The following is a 23,788-nucleotide window of genomic DNA, read 5'->3' as shown; positions in this document are numbered from 1 at the left end:
AGAAGCAGACACTGGTGTGGATGCCAGAAAGTGCATGCTAACAGGAGCCTGATATACCTGTCTGCTGAGAGGTTCTGCCAGAGTCTTACATATACAGAGGAGGATGCTCTCAACCAACCGTTGAACCATGAGATCCCCAATGAACTAGCTGAAGGGGTTTGTGGCCCTACGGGGAGAGTGACAATACCAACCAACCAGAACTCCCAGGGTAGAGGACCCATGGAAGGACTCATGGCTCCAGCTGTATATGTAGCGGAGGATGGCCTTGTCAAGCATCGGTGGGAGAGGAGGCCCTTGGTCCTGTGAAGGCTGGATGCCCCAGTGTGGGGGAATGCAAGGGTAGGGAGGCGGGAGTAGGTGGATGGAAGAACACCATCATAGAAGCAGGAGGAGGGGTGGGATAAGGGTTTCTGGGAGAGAAATAGGGAAAGGGGATAATATCTGAAATGTAAATAAATAAAATAGCCAATAAGAAAAAAACTGATATCTGGGTCCTGGAGAGATGACTGAGTTAATAGCATGTACCAATCTTTTAAATGACACAATTTTGTTTTCAGCTCTATTTGGGTGCTTTACATCTGTCTATAAAGCCAGCACTATGATCCGGTGCTCCCACACTCCAAGGACACTTATTCTCCTCTGCAACCCCCTCCCCGCATTTTATAATTGAAAATAATAAATACTTAAAAATATTGATTCCTGAAGTCAACAATTATGTATGTACTTAGTAAGAGACAGGGTCTCATTATGTAGTGCAGGGTGGCCATGAACTCAGAATTCCTTCTGCCTTACCTTCTACAGGGCTGGGATTACAGGCATGGGCAACATACTGAGTCTGAAATTTGTGATTAACTATACATCTTGTAGTCCACATAGCAATGTCTCTAAAATTCATGAAAGAGAAGGATTTTATTTTATTAGTTTATATGCAAATTGGGTGCAAGTTTCCTGGAGGCTTGATGACATGAGCAGATACTGCACATTTGGTGGCAGGATCGATTCTCTCGAAGTCTGATCTGATATGTGACCCCTGTGCAAAGATCTTTTGAGCATATAAGTTGAAAAGGACAGTTGAACGGAGTGTATATCTCTGTTCACATACACAACATACACAAACATAAAGTCCTTTTTCAAAAGCATTTGTGTTGTCGGGTAAACCTTTTGTTATTGTGCTTAAAGGTAGGAGTCTTCCAGTTCAAAAAATATACATATACTTCATGTTTTACATTCAGATTACCACTGGATTGTCTGATAGCTCCTGGGTAACATTACTTCATCTAAGAAGCCCTGAGCCCATATTGCTGGTATCTTGTAGAATTCAGTTTCCTGAGATCTACTCATAGGAAACTGTCTGCGCCAAGAATGACATTGGCGCAGAGAGGAAGACAGACTAGATCATTGGCAAAAGACCTGTTAGTACTTATTTTATGCTCCTTTCTAAATAGCTAGAGAACAGAGCTAGGGACATAGAAATGATATTTATTTATTTGTATGAAATACAGTCATAGATTTCTCTGCCTTGAAATTGCCTACACACACACACACACACACACACACACAAAACCATGCTTGCACATAACATCCTTTAAAAGTTTTTTAAGTAAAAGTTATCATTTGCCCAATAGTAACCTAGAACAGATGTATCGTCTTCATTGTTAAAGATTGTTACAGGGGCTGGAGAGATAGCTCAGCACTCACATGGTACCTTACAGCCACCTGTAATCCCAGTTCCAAGACATCTGATGACTCTTTTGACCTTTATACACACATGTGGGCACTCATATACACACAAAATAAGTAAAAATCATTTTAAAAAATCACCACAAGGTGGAAACATGTTTGCTTCCTTTTACAAAGCCATGTTTACTTTTTTCTTCATACAGCTGGTCTGTCTGCATGGCCTTGAGTTGTCAGCGTCACCCCCTGAGCTTCCAGCATCACAGGGCTCATTATAGCAAGGGTGGGATGAACCCAGAACCAAACCCAACGGCTTCTTTCTCAGAAGGGACAAGGTGTTCCTTGGTACTTCTTAGGATCCACATTAAAGAATCCGTCTACTAAATCACTGGGGAAACTTCCTGTGTGGTTTCTCACCAAGTGACTGAGACAGACAACTCTGATGTCTGGCTTTTCTCACCACCCTGTGATAAACTGACCTCCAGAGCTGCATGAAGGAAGAACCTAGCCGTTGCTGACGTCGGTGCTTTGTGCCCTGCCCAAGTTGGACCCCCACAGCAGTGAGAGTGTATCTCTCCGGGTGCTACACTGATCTCATGAGTACCGAAAAACAAATTTGAAAACTAAGAATAAACTCAAAATACCAATGTTGTAAAAACATGTTGCGTTAAATGTTTCAAAGCTCTGCGAAAGTCTTGATTTTATAGCAAGGAAACAGGAAATAAAAAAACCCAACAAAACAAACAAAACTGAGACCGGTAGTTTCTCTCTTGGTTTCTTCTGAGTTTCCAGGGTACTTTGGATGTATGACCTCAGTCTCTTTAGAATCCTTCATTGTAGATTAGAATGTAGGGCAAATGGTCCTAAACGTCCCTTCTAGGTTAAAATCCTTACATCACATAGATCAGGACAGATGGAATCTTGGCTGAGAAAAATCATTGCGGTTCACTTAACGAAATCCACAGGCCTGTGCTGCCCCCTACCGCAGAGTGCCATAGTCAGTCTTCTGACACCAGGGGCGGGAGATTGCAAAACCAGTAGGACTTTGTTCTAAGTCGCTTCTCCCAAGTACCCTCGCTTTGTGTATTCCTTCAAAATTCCACAATATGAAAGAGTATAATTTCAATTCTGTTGTTACATATTATGCAAGAATTGAAACTCTAACCCTTCACTGTTAGTGAAGAGAATTTGGACAAACTGTTAAAGAAGTTGTTCAGTGAAGACATCCTGCAAATTGACAATTGTCTAGCTCCCCAATTGCCTCAGTAATTGGGGAGCTAGAAAATTAAATGAATTTTAAATGAATTTGGGGGAGGGAAAACAAAAGCTCCTAGAACTGTATCTTCAATTTGAATCTTCTGCAGGGCTGATTAACTTACAACATTGTAGTGAGGTTGGAATGGTGCAAATCTCAATTACAATTTATCTTGGGCCAGCTATATCCACCTAAATAGCTATATCTTGCCCACCTCAATGACCAAATGTTCTATGACCAAGAAAAGCATCTGGAACATACTAACTTAGCAGAAAACCAGCTTCTACAAACTCCAAAATTAAGAGCTCAACAGAGCATCTGAAGACACAGCTCAGCTTCTCTGCTTTGTTGAAACCTGACTCTCTGATGTCCCCTCCGGTGTGGCTGGAGTTATGATTTATGACTTTCTTGCTGCTGTAAAACTCCATGAAAGTGCTTCAGCACTGAATACGGAATTGGGGGTTACTAAATCTGTGTTCACGGTCAAACATATTTCGCTCCATAAACAACTCTTTCTTGTTCCCTTTGAAGTGAGAGTTGTGTTTCAACATCAACCTTTTCCTTAACAGCAATATTAGAAATATTAAACATTGAAAGACAATCTAGAATGCAATGATGTGATGTTGCAAAGATGATGCTATCTCAAATTGAAACAGAACGCATATACTACAATAATCTGCAGACCCAGTGCAATGGCTTGATGCTTATGTTATAGAACTTTCCCTGCATATCTAGAACTACACACTGCTTTTTAAACAGTTACCTTCTATGCTGCTAGAATTGCAAACTAGATAATCTTAAAATTCTCTTGCTGTAGGAAGCCCAGAAAGTCTGGCTGCAGTATAAACCAAATATTTTTAATGGCAAAGTGCAGCTCGCTTTTGGAAGAGTAAGGGAGGAGTGCTGGGTAAAAATGAGAAGCAATCTCAATGCTTGACTACGAAGAGAGGCTGTGTGAGTGTCTACAGTCCTCTGTAACAAATAAGGAGAAATTTATCCTATCTCTGATTCACTATCCAGGATGAGGCTGGTGGTCAGCCTTGAGCTTACCAAGGTGTGGTTTTAGAACAGAGACACTCTAACAAAACAAAAAGCCCTAGAGGTACACACTGATACAAAGGGTGAAATTCATCCACTGCTAAGTGGCCATGAAGACAATTATGTAATATATATATGTATATACATATATATATATACACATATATGTATATATAATATCATCCTATATTATAAATATTATATTTATATTAAATATGTATAATTAATAATAAATTACTATTATTACTATTATTTGTACCTCAGGAAGAAAAATTAAAATTACTTTTGGAGAATTTAAAAAACACATGTTTATATCATGTTTTAAAATATACACTATCACAGGAAGGGTGTTCATTTGATACCCTGTGGGGAAGAAATCTCGCGGGCGGGGGAAGAGGGAGTCCGGAGGCCGGGTCCCACAGCCATCTGGCGTCAGGGTCCCGGGCCGGCTTCCCACACCGCCAGCAGAGGGTCCCACATTAGTACAGCCGCTGCAGGCTGGCCGTGGGCGGCTCAAGTTTCCAAAGGCTGGGAACCTGGCAGTGGCAGATCAGGCAACACGTGGAATCCGGTTTTCCAAAGCTTTTATTGTTCATGGCATGGTAAATGGATGTAGGTGGTATGCACTTTCCCCCCCTCAACCTCCCCGCCCCAAAGGCCAGGGGTGCCTAATTTTATAGGGAGGGGGAAAAGGGGAAGGAATAACCTTGGCCTTTAGATAACTCATTAATATTTAAATCTCCGGAGGTGGAGACATCTACCTGTGCTACCTGTGATTGAAGGTTGCAGGTTAAATGGAGTTACCTCGTCCAAGGCCCAACAGTACTCCTGTAGCACTAGCAGGAATAAAACTGAACTCTGAAGAGAACATGTATCACACAAGGTCTCCTCTGTGCCCCAAGCCTTCCCAACTGTAGCCCAGCATTTCAAACCACAGGAATACATGCTGCCGCCACTATGTTCCGTTTTCTTATGTGCCACTAACGTGCAAATTGACCAAACATTACCCAGAAGAACAGAGCACAGTGGTTATAGTGTAACCTTGTGTGGACAGTAACGTGTGTAAACATTTGCAGAATTCTCAACTTGGTTTCTCCATCCTCCAGCAAAAGTCTCACAGTGTGTATCAGACCAGTCTACTGTAAGCAATGACAGGGGTCACTATTAGACAGTATAAGCCTCCTAATAAACCATATTAAATAAGTTGGGCAATGTCTGGGCTTCATGTATTACTATGACAAATAGCCAGACTTCAATTTTCTTCATGAAAATTGCCAGGTTGACTTCTTAAGTGGTAACCACAATGGAATCCAGTTGCAGACACATGTGGCTGCGCAAGTTACCCTATCTTCTGCACTTCCAGATACTTTCTCTACCATATGATACAGTCAGCCTTGACAGTTTGATTGGGACAATAGTGGCCCAGTGCCAGCAGCTCCTTGTGAATGTTCCGGTACTTCAAAGGGCTAATGTCTACTTCAGTCATCAGGGTGTGTGTTCTAAAGATCTATCTTAACCACAAACCCTTGGGAGCAGCAGTTAAGGTGTGTGTGTGTGTGTGTGTGTGTGTGTGTGCGCGCGCGCGCGTGCGTGCGTGCTTCCATTTACTTTTCAGTTCACTGTCTAAATTTAGTAGATAATAAAATAATTATTGATGGGATAAAATAGTGGGAGGATTGACCCATGCTTACTGGCTACTCTAATATATTTCACAAATGTATGATATTTTTCATCTTTCTGCACATACTGAGGCAACATCTAACACACGCTCCTCTTAACTATGCCTGGTGATATCAGGTACCATATGACTCACCCCCACTTCGCATGAATGCCTCACTTTGCTTCTAATTTGTCTGAGATTTGCATGCAAGACAGGCTTAGAGAAGCATGGGAAATGCATTGTGAGCTATAGGAAAAGGTTGAAGGGAGGTTAAGTCTCAGTGGAGTGCTCAGCCACAGCTGGGGCATCCTTCCCATGGCTCAGGGACCATCACACGGGAGGGGACAGATGGAGTATGAGAGCAGAAAATTAGAGATAATGGAGTCAAGCAGTGTCTTCTGGCATGACAGTACTACTACACTGATGAATTCACAATTGAGGTGGACTGTACGAGACCCATACAAGATCAAGTCAGTTAACATTGTAGACCGGAGTGGAGCACCTGGGTTGTTACGGACAATTGATCTCTGCCAGGGGAGAGATCCAATTTTCTAAAGGGTATATATGGCCTCTAGCAGTTCAGATATACTCTAGTGAATGGCCTCACACCAAGGATGACATGAGCAACACAAATTGGGCAATAGGTCATTTAAAGCGGAAATAAAAAGATGGAGATAAAGTTGAGGTTGGGTAGCGAAAGCTCTGGGAGGAGAAGCTAAGGTAAAGCAAGTGGAATGAATAAATAGGAAACTCACAGCGTAGGGGAAAATATTTTCCAATGATTCATATAATAGAGGATTGTTTAAAGTCTGGGAAGCAGATGACCTAATTAAACAAATGATTAGGGAGAAACATTTTGAACTTCAACAGTGTCCTGCCTGCAGGACATGCTAGTGGCCCAATGCTTATGGGAGAAACTAACAGATACCTCATTTGACTTAAGGCCCACTTGAAGAGATGGAACTCACAGCTGATGAGGCCTGGGTGACCAAGAACCTGAAACTAGAGAGTTCAGGGACCTAGGGGAAACTAAATACTATTGTTCTTTTTTTTTTAAGTAACAATAAAATAACCCCTAATGACATTTTGTTATTCTCATGGATTAGTGCCTTATCCAGCTATTACCACAGAAGTGTCATCCTGCTGTGAATGGGAACACATACAAGACCAGGGCCAGATACTATGCAGAGAATGAGAGACCCTGCCTCACTCAACCTTAAATGGGATGTCTCCATCAAATCTTTCCCCTTAGTGTTCAGGGAACCCCATGCAAGAGGAGGCAAAAAGAGTGTACAAACCACAGAGCATAAAGGACACAAAGAAAAAAAGGCCCTTTAAGTCAACAGAATCACAGCTCAATGAATTCTCAGAGACTGAGATAGGATGCACAGGACCTGCAATGTCTGCACTGGTCCCCTACATATATATTACGGCTTTTAGTTTAATGAATGTATGGGATTCCTGAGTGTGTGAATGAATGGGTCTCTGATTCTTGTACCCTCTCTTGGGATTTTTCCCTTATATTTGTTTTATTTTTATCATATAATATTTCAACACACTATATTATTTCTAATGTGAGACAGAAAGGACTTGTTTCCAGATGGGAGGGGAAGGAAGGAGGAACTGAGAAAAATAGAGGGAGGGGAAACCATAACCAGGGTATATTACGTAAGAAAAAAAAAATCCATTTACAATAAATGAAAAAAATTTAAATTAGCTAGGAATCTAAGGAGTTCTCAGAAGAAATACATATGGCTCAGAAATATGTCAAAAATGTTCAACATCCTTAACAAATTAATAAAGTAAAAATTAAAATTAAAATTTCATCTTATATCAGTCTAGATCAAAAAAATAACTAAGAGCAAATACTGAAGGCTGTGTGGAAAGGAGGCCCTCATTCACTCTTGCTGGGACTGCAAATTGCAGAAAATTCTCAGAAAGCAAAATGTAAATTTTTTTCTATATCCTTCCTATATTACTCCTTAATTGCCCAAAGGACTAGGTAACCTGCTCCACAGATACTTGCTCAGCCATGTTTAGTGGTCTTCTATTTACAATAGCTAGGAAATGAAAACAATCTCAGTAGTCCTTAAACTGACGAATAGATGGTGACTACCTGCCCAGTGGTGGTATCACTCAAGATGGCCTGGGACCTTTTACATCAATTAATTAAGAAGCTTGCCAGCAGGACAGTCTTACAGAAGCATTTATTTTTTTTCAATTGTGGTTCCTTCTTGTCAGCTACTCTATCTTGTATCAAGGTCATAACTAAGCTAACCAGGGCTGCCTTCCAGAAAAGAAGGTAAACACTGTTGCTGAGCATAGCATACACTTAGGACAAAAGACGTGGAGGAATTGAAACGAAACCAACTTGGAAACTTCCTTCCCAAGGACTAGCTCTTGAAGTATCCAAAGGCTTGGGGGACAGGTGTGTGTATGTGTGTGTGTGTGTGTGTGTGTGTGTGTGTGTGTGTGTGTGTAAACTAACCAATAGTCCTACTCACCATGTGCTGGCTTGATGTCTGTCAACTTGATATAAGGCAGAGTCATTTGGGAAGGAGTTTCGGTTGAGAAATTGCCTGCCAGCAAGATTATAGAGCGTTTTCTTATTAATGATATGAGAAGGTTCATCTCACTGGGGGCAGCGCCACTCCTTGGACAGTGATTTTGGGTCTTGGGTAGGAAAGCAGGCTGAGGAAGCCATGAGAAGCAAGCTAGTGAGCCGCCCTCCTCCATGGCCTTTGCTTCCATCCACGACTCTAGGTTCGCCTTGACTTTCCCAGGACTGTGACATGTAAGTCTAAATGAAAAGAAACCGTTTCCTCCATAAGTGGCTCCTGGTTGCGGTGCTTTGTCACAGAAATAAAAACTCTAATTAATTACAGTTGTAGTGTTTACTAACTGTAACGATGACCAGAATGGAAAAATACACTCAAGGTTACAATGGCGCTTATATCCCTGTAATAACCAACAGCTGTCTAGCTGGACTTAAGCTCTGCTTAACAGGAAGGGATTTATGCCCAGGAACATGAACCTAATCAACTACCCATGGATGGTGATGTTGTAGACTCTAAAGGAGGATGACCTGTGACTGTCATTTTTTTTAAATGAATATAATTTCCACATGCACCCTAAGGATTTATCTTAATATCATAGAGAAGTATAGCTCTCATCTCTCAAAGAAGATTCTCCAAAAAATAATATTTTAATAACCTTTTTTGAGAATTTTGATCATATGACTATTTTGATCATATTTACTTCCCCAAAGCCATCCCAGCCCTTGTCCCTAATGCCTGAATTTTATGTTCTCTTCTTTATTTTTTTTTTCTTACAGAAGAAAATATATCATAGCCGATGTCTTGTTCCTTTGGCTTGTGTTATCTTTTTGCATCCTATTCTGTGGTGTTCCCTGAATCTTAGGCATAGGAACTGTGTTGTAAATACAGAATGTGAGGGCCAAGGAAACTAAAGAAGGGAGAGAATATGGTGGAAATGATGTAAATTTGTTATCCACATATGAAAATCTCGATAAAATAAGTGTTGATTGTAATTGGAGCTGGACACGAGACTTTTAGTTGTTTCTGTGACATCCTCTTTCAAAAAAAGAAGCTTCTTCGATATAGGTGTAAAGGGAATTTTAAGCTAAAGACTTGCCAAAGAAACTTCTTTTTGTAACAAATAAAGGCTGTCCTGAAGAAGACAACTATTCAGAGAACAGAGAACTGACCATGGAGAGTCCATCCTCAATTGATGCAGCCACAACAAACCCCTACACCCTAGGCTAAGGGGAACATCTCTGAAGAGGGCCAGAAAGAGTGCACAAACCATAGGAGAGCAAGGTTTGAAGTGAGATAATATTTTCTATACATGACAGGGAATACACCAGAAATCATAACATGGTCTCCTAAACAAAACCATACAATGGCAAATACTAATGGACTTTCTTGCATGGATGGGGGATATCTCATAGGACCTCTCCAATAGATGACGAGCTACTGGAAATCAATGGCACCTAAAAGAGGGATTAACAGTCTTCTCCAGTGATTAGTCCCTAACACTTTGACCAATTCTTAGTGGTCAATCCTAAAGTCATACACATAAGAACAATACTAACCGGATTTATCAAGCTGTGTGAGACCGTGTCTGTTGACAAAGGAAGAGTTTATGTATTTGAGAGGGAGAGGAAGGAAAAAAAAATTGGGGAAGAGAATATGAGGTAGAGATGAAAAATATAGAACTCATGTGAAATTCTCAATATAACAAAGCAAGTGTGAAAAATAGAGAAGTATAAAATGAGAGAGGACCTGAAGAAGGGGTGCAGGGATGTGGAAGTGGGTCTGAAATAGGGGTGCAGGGACGTGGAAGTGGGTCTGAAATAGGGGTGCAGGGACGTGGAAGTGGGTCTGAAATAGGGGTGCAGGGACGTGGAAGTGGGTCTGAAATAGGGGTGCAGGGACGTGGAAGTGGGTCTGAAATAGGGGTGCAGGGACGTGGAAGTGGGTCTGAAATAGGGGTGCAGGGACGTGGAAGTGGGTCTGAAATAGGGGTGCAGGGACGTGGAAGTGGGTCTGAAATAGGGGTGCAGAGATGTGGAAGTGGACCTAGGAGGAGTTAGTGGGAAAGGTTAAGGTGAGAATGATAAAAATACATTTGTAAAATTATCAAATAATTGACAAAATATCCAAAAGAAATATTAGTTATTACTGTACTTGTAATTGTAATCGTGTAATTGATTTATTATTAAATCTATACAAGAATGCAAGATCTTGGTTAGTCAATAAGAAATTCTCTAAAAGTCTCTCTGGAAAGCACTCAGATTCAGTCGCAACCCTGAAAACAAGATAAAACACCATTTTACTGTTAGTTCTATTACGTATTTATTTAAAAGTTTAAGAAACTTGAGAAAACAGGAAAACACTCAACTTTTAAAAAAAACAAGTTTTGTCTATTTTTTAGCTCAGTGGGATGTTGTGGTGATACAATGAAATTTTACTGAGGTACAGAAATTGCATGAATTATGTTAAAGAATTTTGCTGCTAGAGAAATATTAGCATCATAAACACTGAAGTATGAAGCACAGAAATGTAAAGTATTCTGACTTTCACTATCAACATGATGCAAGCATTAGAATGGGATGTGTGTGGGTAAAAGGACAGGCTTATACCTGAGCTCTCAGGATGGTTTATACGCAGCATACAAAAGATCATACAGAAAACATGTATGTCTAGTCAAAATTAGAGGTGTATTTTAAAATATACGGGAATTAGTTTTTAGTCGAGAACTCACATTTTTTTTTTTTATAAAAAGCCAACAGCAGCAAGTAAATAACTGAGAAAAAAACACATTTATCATAAAAACATTAGTATAATTAAAGCTGAAGCACCTGTCTTTTATTTCAAAAAGACCTGTTGGCTAAGTCTCTTCTCCCAGGATAGCCCAACCCAAGAGAACTTAATCCTTTTTTAAGAAACTCTAAAAGAATATAGCCATTAAAACACACACACACACACACACACACACACACACACACACACACACACACACAGTCTATGTGGCGGTCGAAAGCAAAGGGATAAGACTCATTAATCAAATCAGTGGAGTCCTACATACACTGTCCTTAGTACAAATAAGTACTTTGCTGGTCTTTCTCATTTATAATCTGGAGAAAATATGGAAGAAATATTTACTATGTTTTCTTACTGTTTGTATGTAGTGAATTGTTTAGCATGTAAATCAGTCAAGCGGTATTAAAGCAATGACAGGATTTATACATTCAGCTTTTATAAACTGTTTGTCACAAGGACATCCTGGTCATTAAATGGATTTCAAAAAAAAATATCAAATGAGATACAAAAATACAATAGGAAATTCCAGACATCAGGATAAACATGCAGATATAAGGCATGTGTAAATAAGAGAGTCCACACTAAATCTGCTGAGTAAGCAAATGAACAAGGTTTGTAAGATGCCAAGACTTTATTTGGCTGTGGCCCTGATCAAATTTCTCTGGTACCTTTTTCCTATCTTCATATGTAGGTACTTCCACATTGCCCAGTTGAGGGATGAAGAAATACTCATAGAAAATATAAACTGTCTATAAAGAGAATACACTTTATGTTGTAATAAAATAAAATTCCCCACTGAGAACTTTATGAACTTTCATGCACGTTGCAGACTGATGTTCTGGTGCATGCACACAAGAACTATTTTCTTTGCACATTAAAGCCCATTATTTCTGTGTACCTTTTGGCTCCTAAAGATGAAGAGTAAGAGTAACTATCCTCTCACCCAGAATCAAGTTTGTCCTGATGAAGAAGAGAGGGACAGATACAGAAGGTGTGTTATGATCTGTTAAGTTGACAACTGAGGGCTTCATTTTCCCATAGCTCGCGTGCCTATAGTTGTAATGCTTGCATTTGTATATATTTATTTGGCTAAGGAAGTAGAGATTTCAGAATAACCTAGTGTCCCAAGAAGCCAAATGCTCAACTGGAACACATGTCAAGCCAGAGAAATATGCTTGCTAATAACTGAAGGCTATGTATAAGCAGAATGCAAATTTCTCTAATTCGGTTTCCAATTGATGACTTGTGTGTTCCTCTATCTTGATGATCGCCGCGGAGGAGAGTTTTCGAAGTACATGAAGTCCTGAAATTGAAGAAGGATTACATTTAGATTGAGAGACGGGTGGCAGATAGATAGAAATAATTATATTAATGCATATAATAGCCTTCGCAATTTATCCTGGGAGCATCCCATTCCAGTAAATAAATCTAATGAAATATTTATGAGCGCAGCTAATGTGTGAGAATGCAGACAGATAATAAGCTTTTCATATTCAGCACCAATTAAAATGTTATCATTAACGGTAGGAAAAGCTCAGTAAAGCCAAAGGATGATGGAACATCGGTGAGCATAATTGCAGCTGACATGCAAGAGAAAAAGGGGGCAGCTGCTTTGTAGTTACTTTATTATATTAATTTTCACAGAACAGCTGTTTTGAAGTAATGAGAATGATAACCAATAAGAAATGAAACCGACTGCACCCACTGTCTATCTGACACCTTCCAGGTGTGCCCCAGCAGACTAAGATCCATCACCCTGGAAAGGTCAGTAGTTTTGATCCCGCTACAAATGCGTAAAGCCAGTTACCCAGTGCCAGTCATGTGCTTAGCAGTGGCACAGACAGAAGCTGGCCAGGTTTCAAAATGAATTTTCTGCTATAGAATACTGCTTCCCATCATAAAAAATGATTTTCTCAACGCCACAGCAAAAGGCTTACAATGAGGAAGCAAGAGCCGAAAATCATTGCTTTCATCTTCACATCTAGGTCCAAAGGGAAGCGAATCTCGAAGTGGTCGGCGTTTCCCATCGTTGACAAAAAGCCATTCCACTTCCGGATAATACTGCCGATGTTAGACGCACCATCTAGAGAGTTGATCTGCAATGCCGAGAACGGGAGTTTATGAAAAGCATCAAGGGACAAGTCTCTGTCTTTTTCACAAAAGCAGTTTGTGCAGTGATAACATATAATGCGGGAACAAACACTAATGACAATTTCAAATGGAAAATTTTCGTGTTAAGTGTCTTGAAACTGTTTATTAACTGAGCTGAGATATACCTTAAAATCATCAACCTAGTGAATGTTTGCTAATCCTTAAATACAACCTTTGGGGATTTCTGTCAGAAGGTATAGTTTGAATTCATAATTAAATTCTTTTATGTAGCAGAGGAAGAGAATTTGGGAATATGAAGTCACTTCCGATCAAGGGAACCAATAAGCAAAACTAAGGGGTCTGTACCATATGCTATACACCATTCACTCAAGCCTTCGTAGGCCACGCCCACCCTATTTTAGCAGACCGTGGTTTAAGAATGGGCTGCAGATTCTAAAAGAGAGATGCTGACACTTAATTAAGTAGAAATGCTCCAAACATAGCTGCTAATATCACTCACAATGAAATGGTCATTCACAGCCTACACCGGGAATCTGGTGTGTTGTTTTCTACAACACTATTAATAAGTGAGCAAAGTTTCATTACATGGTGATATGAAATAAAAACTAAGAAAAGTTTTCTATTATCATAGGAAATAGGAGAAGGAATAAGTTTAGTATATGCCAAGCTTCATCCTGTTAAAGCAATTTGAGAAAGCCCTCCACCTCCCAAACCTCAGGGCTTCGTTTCTAACAATGTCTTTGGCAGCCCCTGAGATAAATGTAAAACAAAATGTCCTTTTTTTTTTTTTATGAAGCAGATGTTATAACCTAACTCTGTCATTCATTATATCCATGCCCTTATGAATATATGAAGGGTTACATTTCTCAGACGTTTGCATTTCAAAATACATGGATGCACTCTATAAAGCATTGGAAAGAAAAAGAGATGGCATTCACCAAGAATAAATTGATACAATCAGGCCATTTACTCCCAAAAGTTTTCATGTTCTAAATGGAAAAAAAATGTTTTTAAAAAGGCAATGCCACTCACATTTTGAAAAATGTCAAGTAACCATGAGCAACCACATAAAAAAGGATTGATGTCAACTCATAATTAATTCTTTCTTCATAGTACCTGACTCATTCACATGAAAATCCACTGAAGAACATGATGGGGCCTGATACAGAAAGTAGGAAGTGAGGAGACTAGACGCACTATTTTGACATATATTTACCTCAAAAACAGAGTCGGAGCCACAGCCGTAAGTCGCGCATGGACCACGCACCCTCATCACACTCTCTTTCTTCTCATTCTGAATGCTGTAAGAGGCTCTGCATAAGTTCCAGTGTTCTGCAACAAAGCCAATGGTGACCCCAGGAGGACATTGCACTTCCAGCTGGATACGAAACAGTGATGGTGGTTAGGATGCTGTATGTGCACAATGCACACCTGTGTCACTCACGCGCACGTATGCACATGCACACGCTCATGCACATATGCATGCACGCACACGCACATCTGGATTTGCTTTTAGTCATTCAAGAGCAAGGAGAATTAATGTCATGAAGGAAAGACTCGTGTTTCCCTGGGGTCGTTGCAGGGTTGTATTCCAGAAAGCACTTTAAAGAGGTGGGGTCATGATTCATTGTGGGACAAAGAACAGGCTTAATTACCGGTCATTTGCCTGATATAAGATTCCAGTTATCTAAGCTCAGTGTTCCTAACAGGACACACAGCACTGTCTGGACAAATACATTGCCTCTTCCAGCCAACCCTGAAGGACTTGAGGCAAAGAAGACCCTAAATGAATGTACATACTCATGTTGCTGGGCCATAATAATGGCCTTTTTTTCATCTAAGAGTCTCATGTTTTCTAACTCCATTAAGTGTGACCAGTTAACTTAAAAAATCTTAACCAGCAAACCTAAATCCCTTACTGACAACTACAACAACAACAACAAAAACAAAAGAGAATGAAGCACTGTGAAAACTGTGAGATAGTCACATTTGATGCAAATATGCTCCAAGGCATTAGTAGTTGCCTCAAGTACAATAAACACATGCAAACATTTACTCTATCCATTAGTCACAGTGCGGTAGTAACTAAAGAACAGTTCCAACACTCTGTCCTCTAATTGAAATGATGTGAATGTGGTAATTCAACTGCCACTGCATGCATGGTATATACATCTTCGATACTCTGCCCTAAAGAATAATTCTTGTTCCAGAATTCACCATATACTCAGCTTATATATCACTTATTTCTGGACCTTGCAATTAGTATTTAAGATTACATTTGCCTATGGTAGCTAAAAGCATAGAAAGTAAAACTGCCATGAGGCAGGGGCTGTGTGCGTGCTGTCACAGTTAAAGACCTCCATGTAGAGGTAGATAACCACATTTTGTTAAAGATTTTAAAATATTGTCCACTATCCTGTTCTATTTCATTTATTTAATTATCTGTACATTAAAATTTTATAAAAGATGAGACCTTCTTTTTTAATAACAAGAGTCATGTAGATTAGATTCTTTCTTAGACGTCCAATGTGAAAGTGTGATTACTTTTCTGCTCTCCCCTGCACTTTCAGAAGGATGTTGGGAGTGAATTTTATACAACATAGGACAAGACTGCAAAGCTTTGCATTTTCAGAGCCATTATTAATATATATATATTATTCATAGATATATATGTATATATTCATATATATGTATATATGTGTATATATATACATACATATATATAGTGTTAAAATATATATATATATTTGTACCTATACAAGCTATTAAATTGGATAGTTCCCTAGAACAAAAACTTCATAAATGTTTAAGCCTATGAGATTTAAAAAAATCCTGAGAACTGTGGAAAAATAAGCTACTTTTAAAAATTAAGTTAATTTTATTTTAAATAATTCATAAAAACAGAAAAGGGTGTGTGTTAGAAGTATTATATTGTGAATAAATGACTAACGTACTCGTCAATTTTCAAGACATACATGAGAGGCAAACTGCAGAGCTTCAGAATGAATTAGTGGTTTTCAGAAACTAGTGGTGAAAATGAGAATGAATGGGTACTTTGTTAATGGAGATCATTTCCATAGTCATGAAACTGTTGGGACCTCAGTCTTGTATGACAGATAAAGGAGTCTCCATAGGTGATAAGGCTGTGTAATGGAAATACAAAAAAAAAAAATGAGTATAAAGAAGGAAAATATCTTGTTTATGTTATTGGATCAAAGTTTAATTAATTTGTAATTTTTTTTTTTAGTTCTGGTTCACTTTAATCAATATAATTGATTTATGACCTCCTTTATAGGAATTTAAAGGCTGTGATCTGAAACCAAAATATGGTATTTGAATATAAACGCCTGCTATATTGGAAAAACAAGGATTAGAGAGATTCATCCCAAATACAAAGCTCCTATTGCAAATATAATAACTGCAAAAGAGTATTGAGACAACAGAAAATACTGATGGGCAGGCACAAGGCTATCTATCGGGAATTGAGGTTAGAGACAGGTGTACACAGTTAAGTCTTCAATGCAACCATTCTGTCAGGTAAGAACTCTTAATTATCAACTCAGTTTTACAAGCAAATTGGTAAAGAGACAATGTGCTAAGTAAAATACTATGTAGCAAAGAATCATATGCAACATATCATTTACAAACCCTAGGTGTTCTGATTCAGGGCTCAGACAGGAGAGTTAGCAAAGTGAGGAAATGGAGGAGAAATTATGAACCCTGGAGCGGAAAAATCAGCAAGGAATATGATATTGTTAAATACAATCAAAGAGAAATAATGGAAATGAGAAAAGTAATCAATCATGCAATATACTGCACAGTGAAGAGCATTGTGACTGTTAAGACAAAGCAAGAATGTGAGATTGAGGGATTCAGAACAAGGAGAAGGCCATATAAGATTCATATACATACATACACACACAAACACATATATGCATATATATGTATATATGTATATACATAACATATGTATGTATATATAAATTAACACATATGACCAAAACTTCCAAGATTTTTGGGATACATTCAAGAAACCAAGTGCCTAATTCATCAGAAAGTAACTACTGCAAAAACAGCCTCAAGTTGTACTTGATGCGACTTCCCCCCCCCTCCGCCCCCCACACTGTGCCACTTATCTATTACATAAGGAGATAAAGAAAAACTGTTAAGGTCTGTCTTGTGATATAATTCAGCTTCCTTCCTCTCCACTAGTTTCAGTTTCATTCTGAGCTGTAGGGTTAGAAACTTCCCTTCATCCCTTCATATTTAGGAAGAAGATCAACAATCCTGTAAAGGGCAGATCAGGAAGCAACTATGAATCCCATTCATGTTCTCTGACCTCTTGCCTTGCACAGGGGCAGCAGAAGCAACAGCAGGTGCATCGGAAAGGCCTCTGCATGGTCATGATCTCTCGGCCCAAGCAGTCAGTGACCCGGAGCACAAAGGGTCGTAGGCTCCGATAGGCATTTCTGGTAAAGTCATCTGTGTCTTCAGTTACGATGTAAACCATCTGGTCTATGTTGTTCTTGATATCATATCTATTATTAGTTTCAAAACCTGTCAGCACTGAAAGTTAGAATGAGAAAAGGATCTTAAGTTAGAACCAGTTGAAACAGACCTCAGACAGCCTTTGTTATTTAAATGAAAGAAGAAAAAGGGAGGAGGAGAAGGATGAAGAGGAGGAGAAAGAAGACAGAGGAGGAGAAGGAGGAGTAGTCGTTGTGGTAGTAGTTGTGGTAGTAGTAACAGCAGTAGTATGATTGGGGCTGAAAGCCAAATAGATTTTTAAAAATTTCAGGTGAAAAGATGAAATATAACCATGTGATCCATTAAGTATTTTAAAAAAGTCAAACCTTTGCTAAGTTTAATATGAAATTATTTTAACAGTTTTTCCACATTAAAGTAATAGTTAATACAATGTTCCTGGGATATCAGAATTCAGAAAATGTTAATAATAAAACCAATTTAACAAATCACACATTGGACCATGATTTAATCAGCTCATGAGATGGACAAAATGACTGGAGACATAGTACTTGCAAATAAGAAAATAAATCCAAAATGACCAAAGCCCCATGTGCTGTGCCCAGAAGGACATGGCCAGCTCCTATCCTGAGCATGAGGAACCTGCAGGGAGCTAAGAACCAAGCCACCTGACTGTGATCCTCATTCCAGAGTTTCATACCAATAGCTAGGCATGAACTAAGCTGTCTCAGATACTGTTTTCTCTTTGTCTCTTACTGTAGTGAACTTTGTGGCTCTGGCTAGCTCAGCCCACCTCTTCCCTTCTTCTTGAACTCATCTAAATAAGGTGAATGCAGAGGAAGGAAAAGGGCAAATGCTTCAAGGGAGCTAACCAGGTTAGATGTAAGTCCTTAGGAGTCTAAGAAATCATCAATGTATGGAACATCGATGAATAAGACTATAGATAATATCAAATTCTTACCAAGCAACTGCAAAAGCTTTCCACATATTTTTATGTCATTAACAAGACTGAGCCTGTCTTAGATTGTTCTGACAAGAATGCCTTCCTTACCCATTGTGGAATATGCATTATCAAAAGCAATGCACTTCTGTCTTAGGTTGGTAAGGCTCTGTGCAGAATCTTACCTGTCCTTGGCTTGCCATTGAAAATTGGATTCAAATGGCACAACAGATGGAATAGAATTGATATAGAATAAATTTTTATTTCTTGATCCAAAAAAGACTATAGATAATAATTTACTTTACTGCTTTTATGAATATAAGGTAACAGAGAATAATTTTTTTTCTTTTGAATCACTAAAAGAGCCCATCAATATAAAATAAGGGACTATGGATGAAGTAACAGAAATTTCCATCTGATTAAAATATCTCTAGTCAAAACACAATGTGAATCAAAACAAAGTCATACATACATTCCAGAGGCTCAAAATGCTGAAGAACATGTATGTTGTCCAACTGTGGGGACAGAACAAAAGCAATTAGAAGACAGAAAGCCAACATTAATATTTATTAGTAAGAAAAAAGAATGTGATGGCACAGTATTAAAATGTATCAATAAGAATCTAGAAAGTTGGCTCAGCCTTAAGAGCCTTGGCTGTCTTTTCAGAGGAAGTGAGTTGGTTTCCACAATGTACATGACTGCTCACAACCATCTGTAACTTCAGTTCCATAGAATCTGACACTTCTCTATGGGTACCAGGCATGTGGTGCACAGATACATATGCAGGCCAAATACCCATATGCATGAAATAAAATGAAAGTCATTAAAATGTATCAATTGTTGCCAAGTATCTCCTTAAAAATTGAATGGAATGGAATCTAAAAATGTAATCAATCAAGTTTATCTCATCTGCATCCAACTAGATGGATGTTAAGAGAGGTGTCTAAATAAGAAAAACAGTTTCACATTAAAAGAAAGAGCTGACTGACATCAGAAAAACATCTGCTTGCTACAGTGATGGCATGTTGAGGACACCACATCCATAGAGGCATAGGCTTTTTTTTTTTCCTATCAACTTCTCTGAGATAGTCATATAGTAGCAAGTCAGGATGTCCCAGCATAGTCTAGACACAGAGTCTGATTCTCTTGTGGTTTGGGGAAGGTAAACAAGCCAAGGTAAGCCTTGAATACGACTCTCCGTTTCACATGGTTTCTTGATTGCCTCTCTCAGTGGTTAATCTCTGTGGACTAATACAAGGTTCTTGCAGGAGTGAGTACTTTAGTATTGATGCTATGAGGGTAGCACCATGTAAGAAGGATTTGAAATGGAGAAACATTCTAAGATTGCAGACCATCAAAAAGACTGGTTAGGTACACATTGAAGAAGCTTCTTCTTGAATGACACTGGAATCACGTAGATCATGAACAGTCTGATGGTTCTATCATCAGCTACACTTCATAACATCCCAGCAGAAGATAAAAAGTTCCCTCTAGGACAGAGGGATCACTATCAACATAATTCTAAGTCGCTTAGATCATTAGACCATCCATAATCACTGAGCATGGAATGCTGCCTAAAATGCTGCATTTTGTCAAAATTCACTAAATAATGAAAGCTACATGAATGTAACAAGATTTAAAACAACTGTTCATGGATGACATGTGGGGTGACTAGATCAAAGAGGATATAGGAGGACATGATCCATGTTAAATAAAAAAATAATATGAATTAATAATGAGATATCGAGGGGCCACTTCATATAAGATATCAAAATGGCTACTATAGTTGTTTGTAATTTCTTCTGTAAAATACTAAGGGGATAAAATATAGAAATATATTTTAAAAAATACTAGATGGTAAAAGTATCTACTGCAGGGCAAAATGTTCTTACTGGGGCTGCATCAGCAAGGAATAGACAAATAGGCAGAGTCACTGACAAAGCAAAGTTCTAGAAATATTCTAAAGCCGCAGTGGGCAAGGGCTCTTTGTAGTCCTAACAAAGTATCATGTCTCTATGTAAGATCTCAACCACCTAATAGAGAAATCACACAAGAGTAACTAATATTGTCCACAGCCAGCATCTGTAGGACATGTCCAGCTGGCCAACAACAGGATGGCCATTACAAGTATATCCACTAAAACTTTTCACAACATTATAGGCTGCTGTTGACCAAACCATTTCATAGATAATAAGAAATGAAAAGTTAGTGGGAGTAAAAAGGAATAAAAACCAGGTTTGCCTGGCTCCAAACCTCTTTCATTTTTACTTATTTTAAACTCAATAATTTCTGAAAGGAAAAAACAGAATTCATGAAGTATTTTTGATTTACTCTCTGAGTAAAAGTGGAAACTGACATACCTTTTCCAAAAGATTTCAGATTTTAAAATCTTTTGAAATTTCACTGGGTGTAGAAATGGGGCTTTCTAAATGAGATTCATTATGGTCACTTCTGAAAGCCTTTCAATAATGAACACATCTACTAAAGTTTTCTCAAGCAACTTTAATAAGAAATTCCATTCATATAAAATTCACAATTTTATATTCTAACTGTTGACCTTTGCAGTGCAACAGTGTACTTCCGATTTTCAACACATAAGACTAACAGGTCCCTTCCACATAGAGAACTGGAAACTGATACACCAACTTCAAAAATGTTTGGTTAACTACATGGAACACATTAAATTGAGATGCTCTTATAATTAATGTACTCAAAATACTTCCTTTCCCAAAAGCAAAACAAGATTTATAAATTCGGAAGGCACTTCCACAATTTGCTTTATCTTATTTTCACCAACAAGTTTTCTTTTGCAGGTTTTAAAATATCACTTGTACAGAAACTGCATGTCACACCAGCTTTTATTCTATCACTATAATTTATGTGTACACAGAAAAGTGGGGTGTCACTGTGCCCTGTGAAAGAGACATGGATTTTAGTCTGAAGCAACATCTTACACTTACTTTGATGTATGTGCTTGGGGGTTCAGGGGTGTAGAGAGTCTGAGATGTCGAGAAGCCAGGGGTTGGAACAGTCTATGATCCCCTCCCTTTGTCTAGTGTTCTCTTATTTTGTTTTTCTTGACATGTACATTTTATTTGTAAGTAAATGGCATAGCATCAGGCTAGTGACGCTCATTCTTAGTTTTCTAATTTCTTTCATAAAGCCATAATGAATATTTTGAAAGGTATTTTTGTTGCTTTAAGAAGAACAAAATAGTGTCCTATTCACGCTCTACCTTCAAATCCACCATCACCAGCCTCTACTGTCAGTGACTTATCTCCCTGTTTGCTCTAGCCAACATCTTATTCTCTCGCCTTAAACCTCATGGTCATATTTCATAGAAAAATGTTTTGGACTTATTAGAGTACCTGAGCTAAGTATTCCAGACCAGGAGGGCAGTTGGGCACAGGAGCTGGCCCTGGCATCCACATTATGGCAGCAGGCTGATTCATCAAAGGATATTTGCCAGGCTGGTACTGAATTGGATGGGTGCTGCCAATGGGGTGGTACAAGGGGATGGCACCAGGCTGCTGGGGAACGTAGTATCCCATAGGCAAGCCTGCAGGTGGAGGGGCAGCTGGTCCAGCAGGGCCTGTGTTCTCAAACAGATGAAAGTATTATGCATTATCAACTTGGTGTATTAGAAGTTATATAATTTTTACATGAGAAAACAACCATGCAACATGTTTTTAAAGAAAGTGAGTCCTGCTGTTCTCTGACTGTGTACTCAAATATCAACCAGGTACTAAAGGGATTATTCACATATTAGTTCACCTGATTCTCTGAAAACTTGTGATGTCATAATGCCCATTTTACAGTTATAAAAATAAAGTTTGATGCACAGAGAAACAAGACAGCCTCTCACTGCATGAGGCTTTTTTCTTTGAGGATCATAAATGCATTTCATTGGTTTTTATGGAGTTAACACAATGTGTAATATGCAATTATTACTGTCATTTTACAGCTTATCACAAAGGGGTCCTTAACCATTTATGCTGGGTTGTCTGTTCAATTGCTTCTTTCTGTCTTTTCATCTGGTCTTCAGGCAGTACCTCTCATAATTAATGTATTAAGTTTGTATCTTTATCAGGCTACCACAGTGGAGTGATTTCAACAAGTATTCCGTTCCCTGGCTCTAAACTGGGAACTCCAAGGTCAATTGCAAATCTAGCATGTGCTCACCCTCTTTGTGGCCTGGAGTGAGTACCCTTCAGGAATACTCAGACCATCAATCTCATGCCATCTCTCATAAGACCACTAACTCCATCCCAATGGCTTTACTCTCAAGATCTGGTAAAACCTCGAAAAAGAGACCACCTCCCCAGGTTTTCTTATAGGTCCCAGCTGGTGAGCTTGGGGTAGTGGTATAAGATGCTCAGTCCAAAGTACTTATCTATCCATAATTATGGCCAATTCTCCACACCCCACCACAATCCAACATCTGACAGATTCTGTCATTATAAATCATTCAAGTTCCCAAGAACCAATGTTTTTCCAATGTTTTAAGAGGGGTATTCAGAATAACAAAATGCTACAACATAACTAATGTACAAAGTCATCCTCCACCAGGCCAGCTGAGGTCATGCCTGCTACAAAGGAAAGGGGTACAGAAAAACAAAAACAACTGATCTAAATTTTAAAAATTGGCTGTTTAAATGTACTACTTTCAAATCTGTAAGACAGTCATTTTGGGATTGTTTCTTTAATTGTGCCACGATACAGCAAGCACTTCAAAAATAGCCCGGAGTTCTCAAAAAAAAGAGACTCCTGGCCTAGTGTCCATTTATCAAACACAATGTCCAAGTCAAAATAAGGAAGAAAAGCATCTCAATTTGTTTCCTTCTCTGTTGGGGACCGCACTAGCCCCAAGTTGGGGCGGCCAAAATAAATGTTGCAGCCCAGGCAAAATGTTGAGGCCCGGGCCAACCCACGTTTGGGCGGCCACTGTATCCCGGCCCAAGCTGCTGCTCTGGTCTGCAGGTCGGGCTTCAGCAAGAGCGAGGGTGACGGCAGATTCTACCTAATGTCTGAGATTCGTCTCTGATGATCCCTCTATAGTCTCTGATCTCAGTCTATATATTCTCTGATCTCTGGTTCTGTCTTCTATAGTCTGACTAATGTCTTCTATCGTCTCAATTCTGATCTGTTCTGTCTCTGCCTTTTATATGTCTCACTTCTAAGCCACGCCTCTAAGTTACACCTTTAATCATGCCCTTAGGTCTTGTCTCTAACCCTGATCTCTATACTTTTTAAGTCACACACCTTTAATCTCACAC

The 23,788-nt window shown here is 38.9% G+C and overlaps 1 protein-coding gene across 1 annotated transcript in view; it reads right to left on the bottom strand.

Annotated features, from left to right (window-relative positions):
• Positions 1–10,482: 10,482 nt before the first annotated feature.
• Plscr4 (phospholipid scramblase 4) overlaps positions 10,483–23,788 on the bottom strand; it is a 36,823-nt gene continuing 23,517 nt past the window's right edge. Inside the window, exons 4-9 of the mRNA XM_034484495.2 lie at positions 21,881–22,104; positions 18,985–19,027; positions 17,427–17,653; positions 14,304–14,465; positions 12,913–13,071; positions 10,483–12,278 (exon numbers count right to left, since the gene is read on the bottom strand). Coding sequence (XP_034340386.1) covers positions 12,231–12,278; positions 12,913–13,071; positions 14,304–14,465; positions 17,427–17,653; positions 18,985–19,027; positions 21,881–22,104 — 863 coding nt within the window. The 3' untranslated portion in view covers positions 10,483–12,230. The remainder of the gene's footprint in view (positions 12,279–12,912; positions 13,072–14,303; positions 14,466–17,426; positions 17,654–18,984; positions 19,028–21,880; positions 22,105–23,788) is intronic.

This window comes from Arvicanthis niloticus, chromosome 21 (genome assembly GCF_011762505.2).
Source record: "Arvicanthis niloticus isolate mArvNil1 chromosome 21, mArvNil1.pat.X, whole genome shotgun sequence".
Taxonomy (NCBI): domain Eukaryota; kingdom Metazoa; phylum Chordata; class Mammalia; order Rodentia; family Muridae; genus Arvicanthis; species Arvicanthis niloticus.
This window is presented reverse-complemented; position numbering and strand designations above follow the sequence as displayed.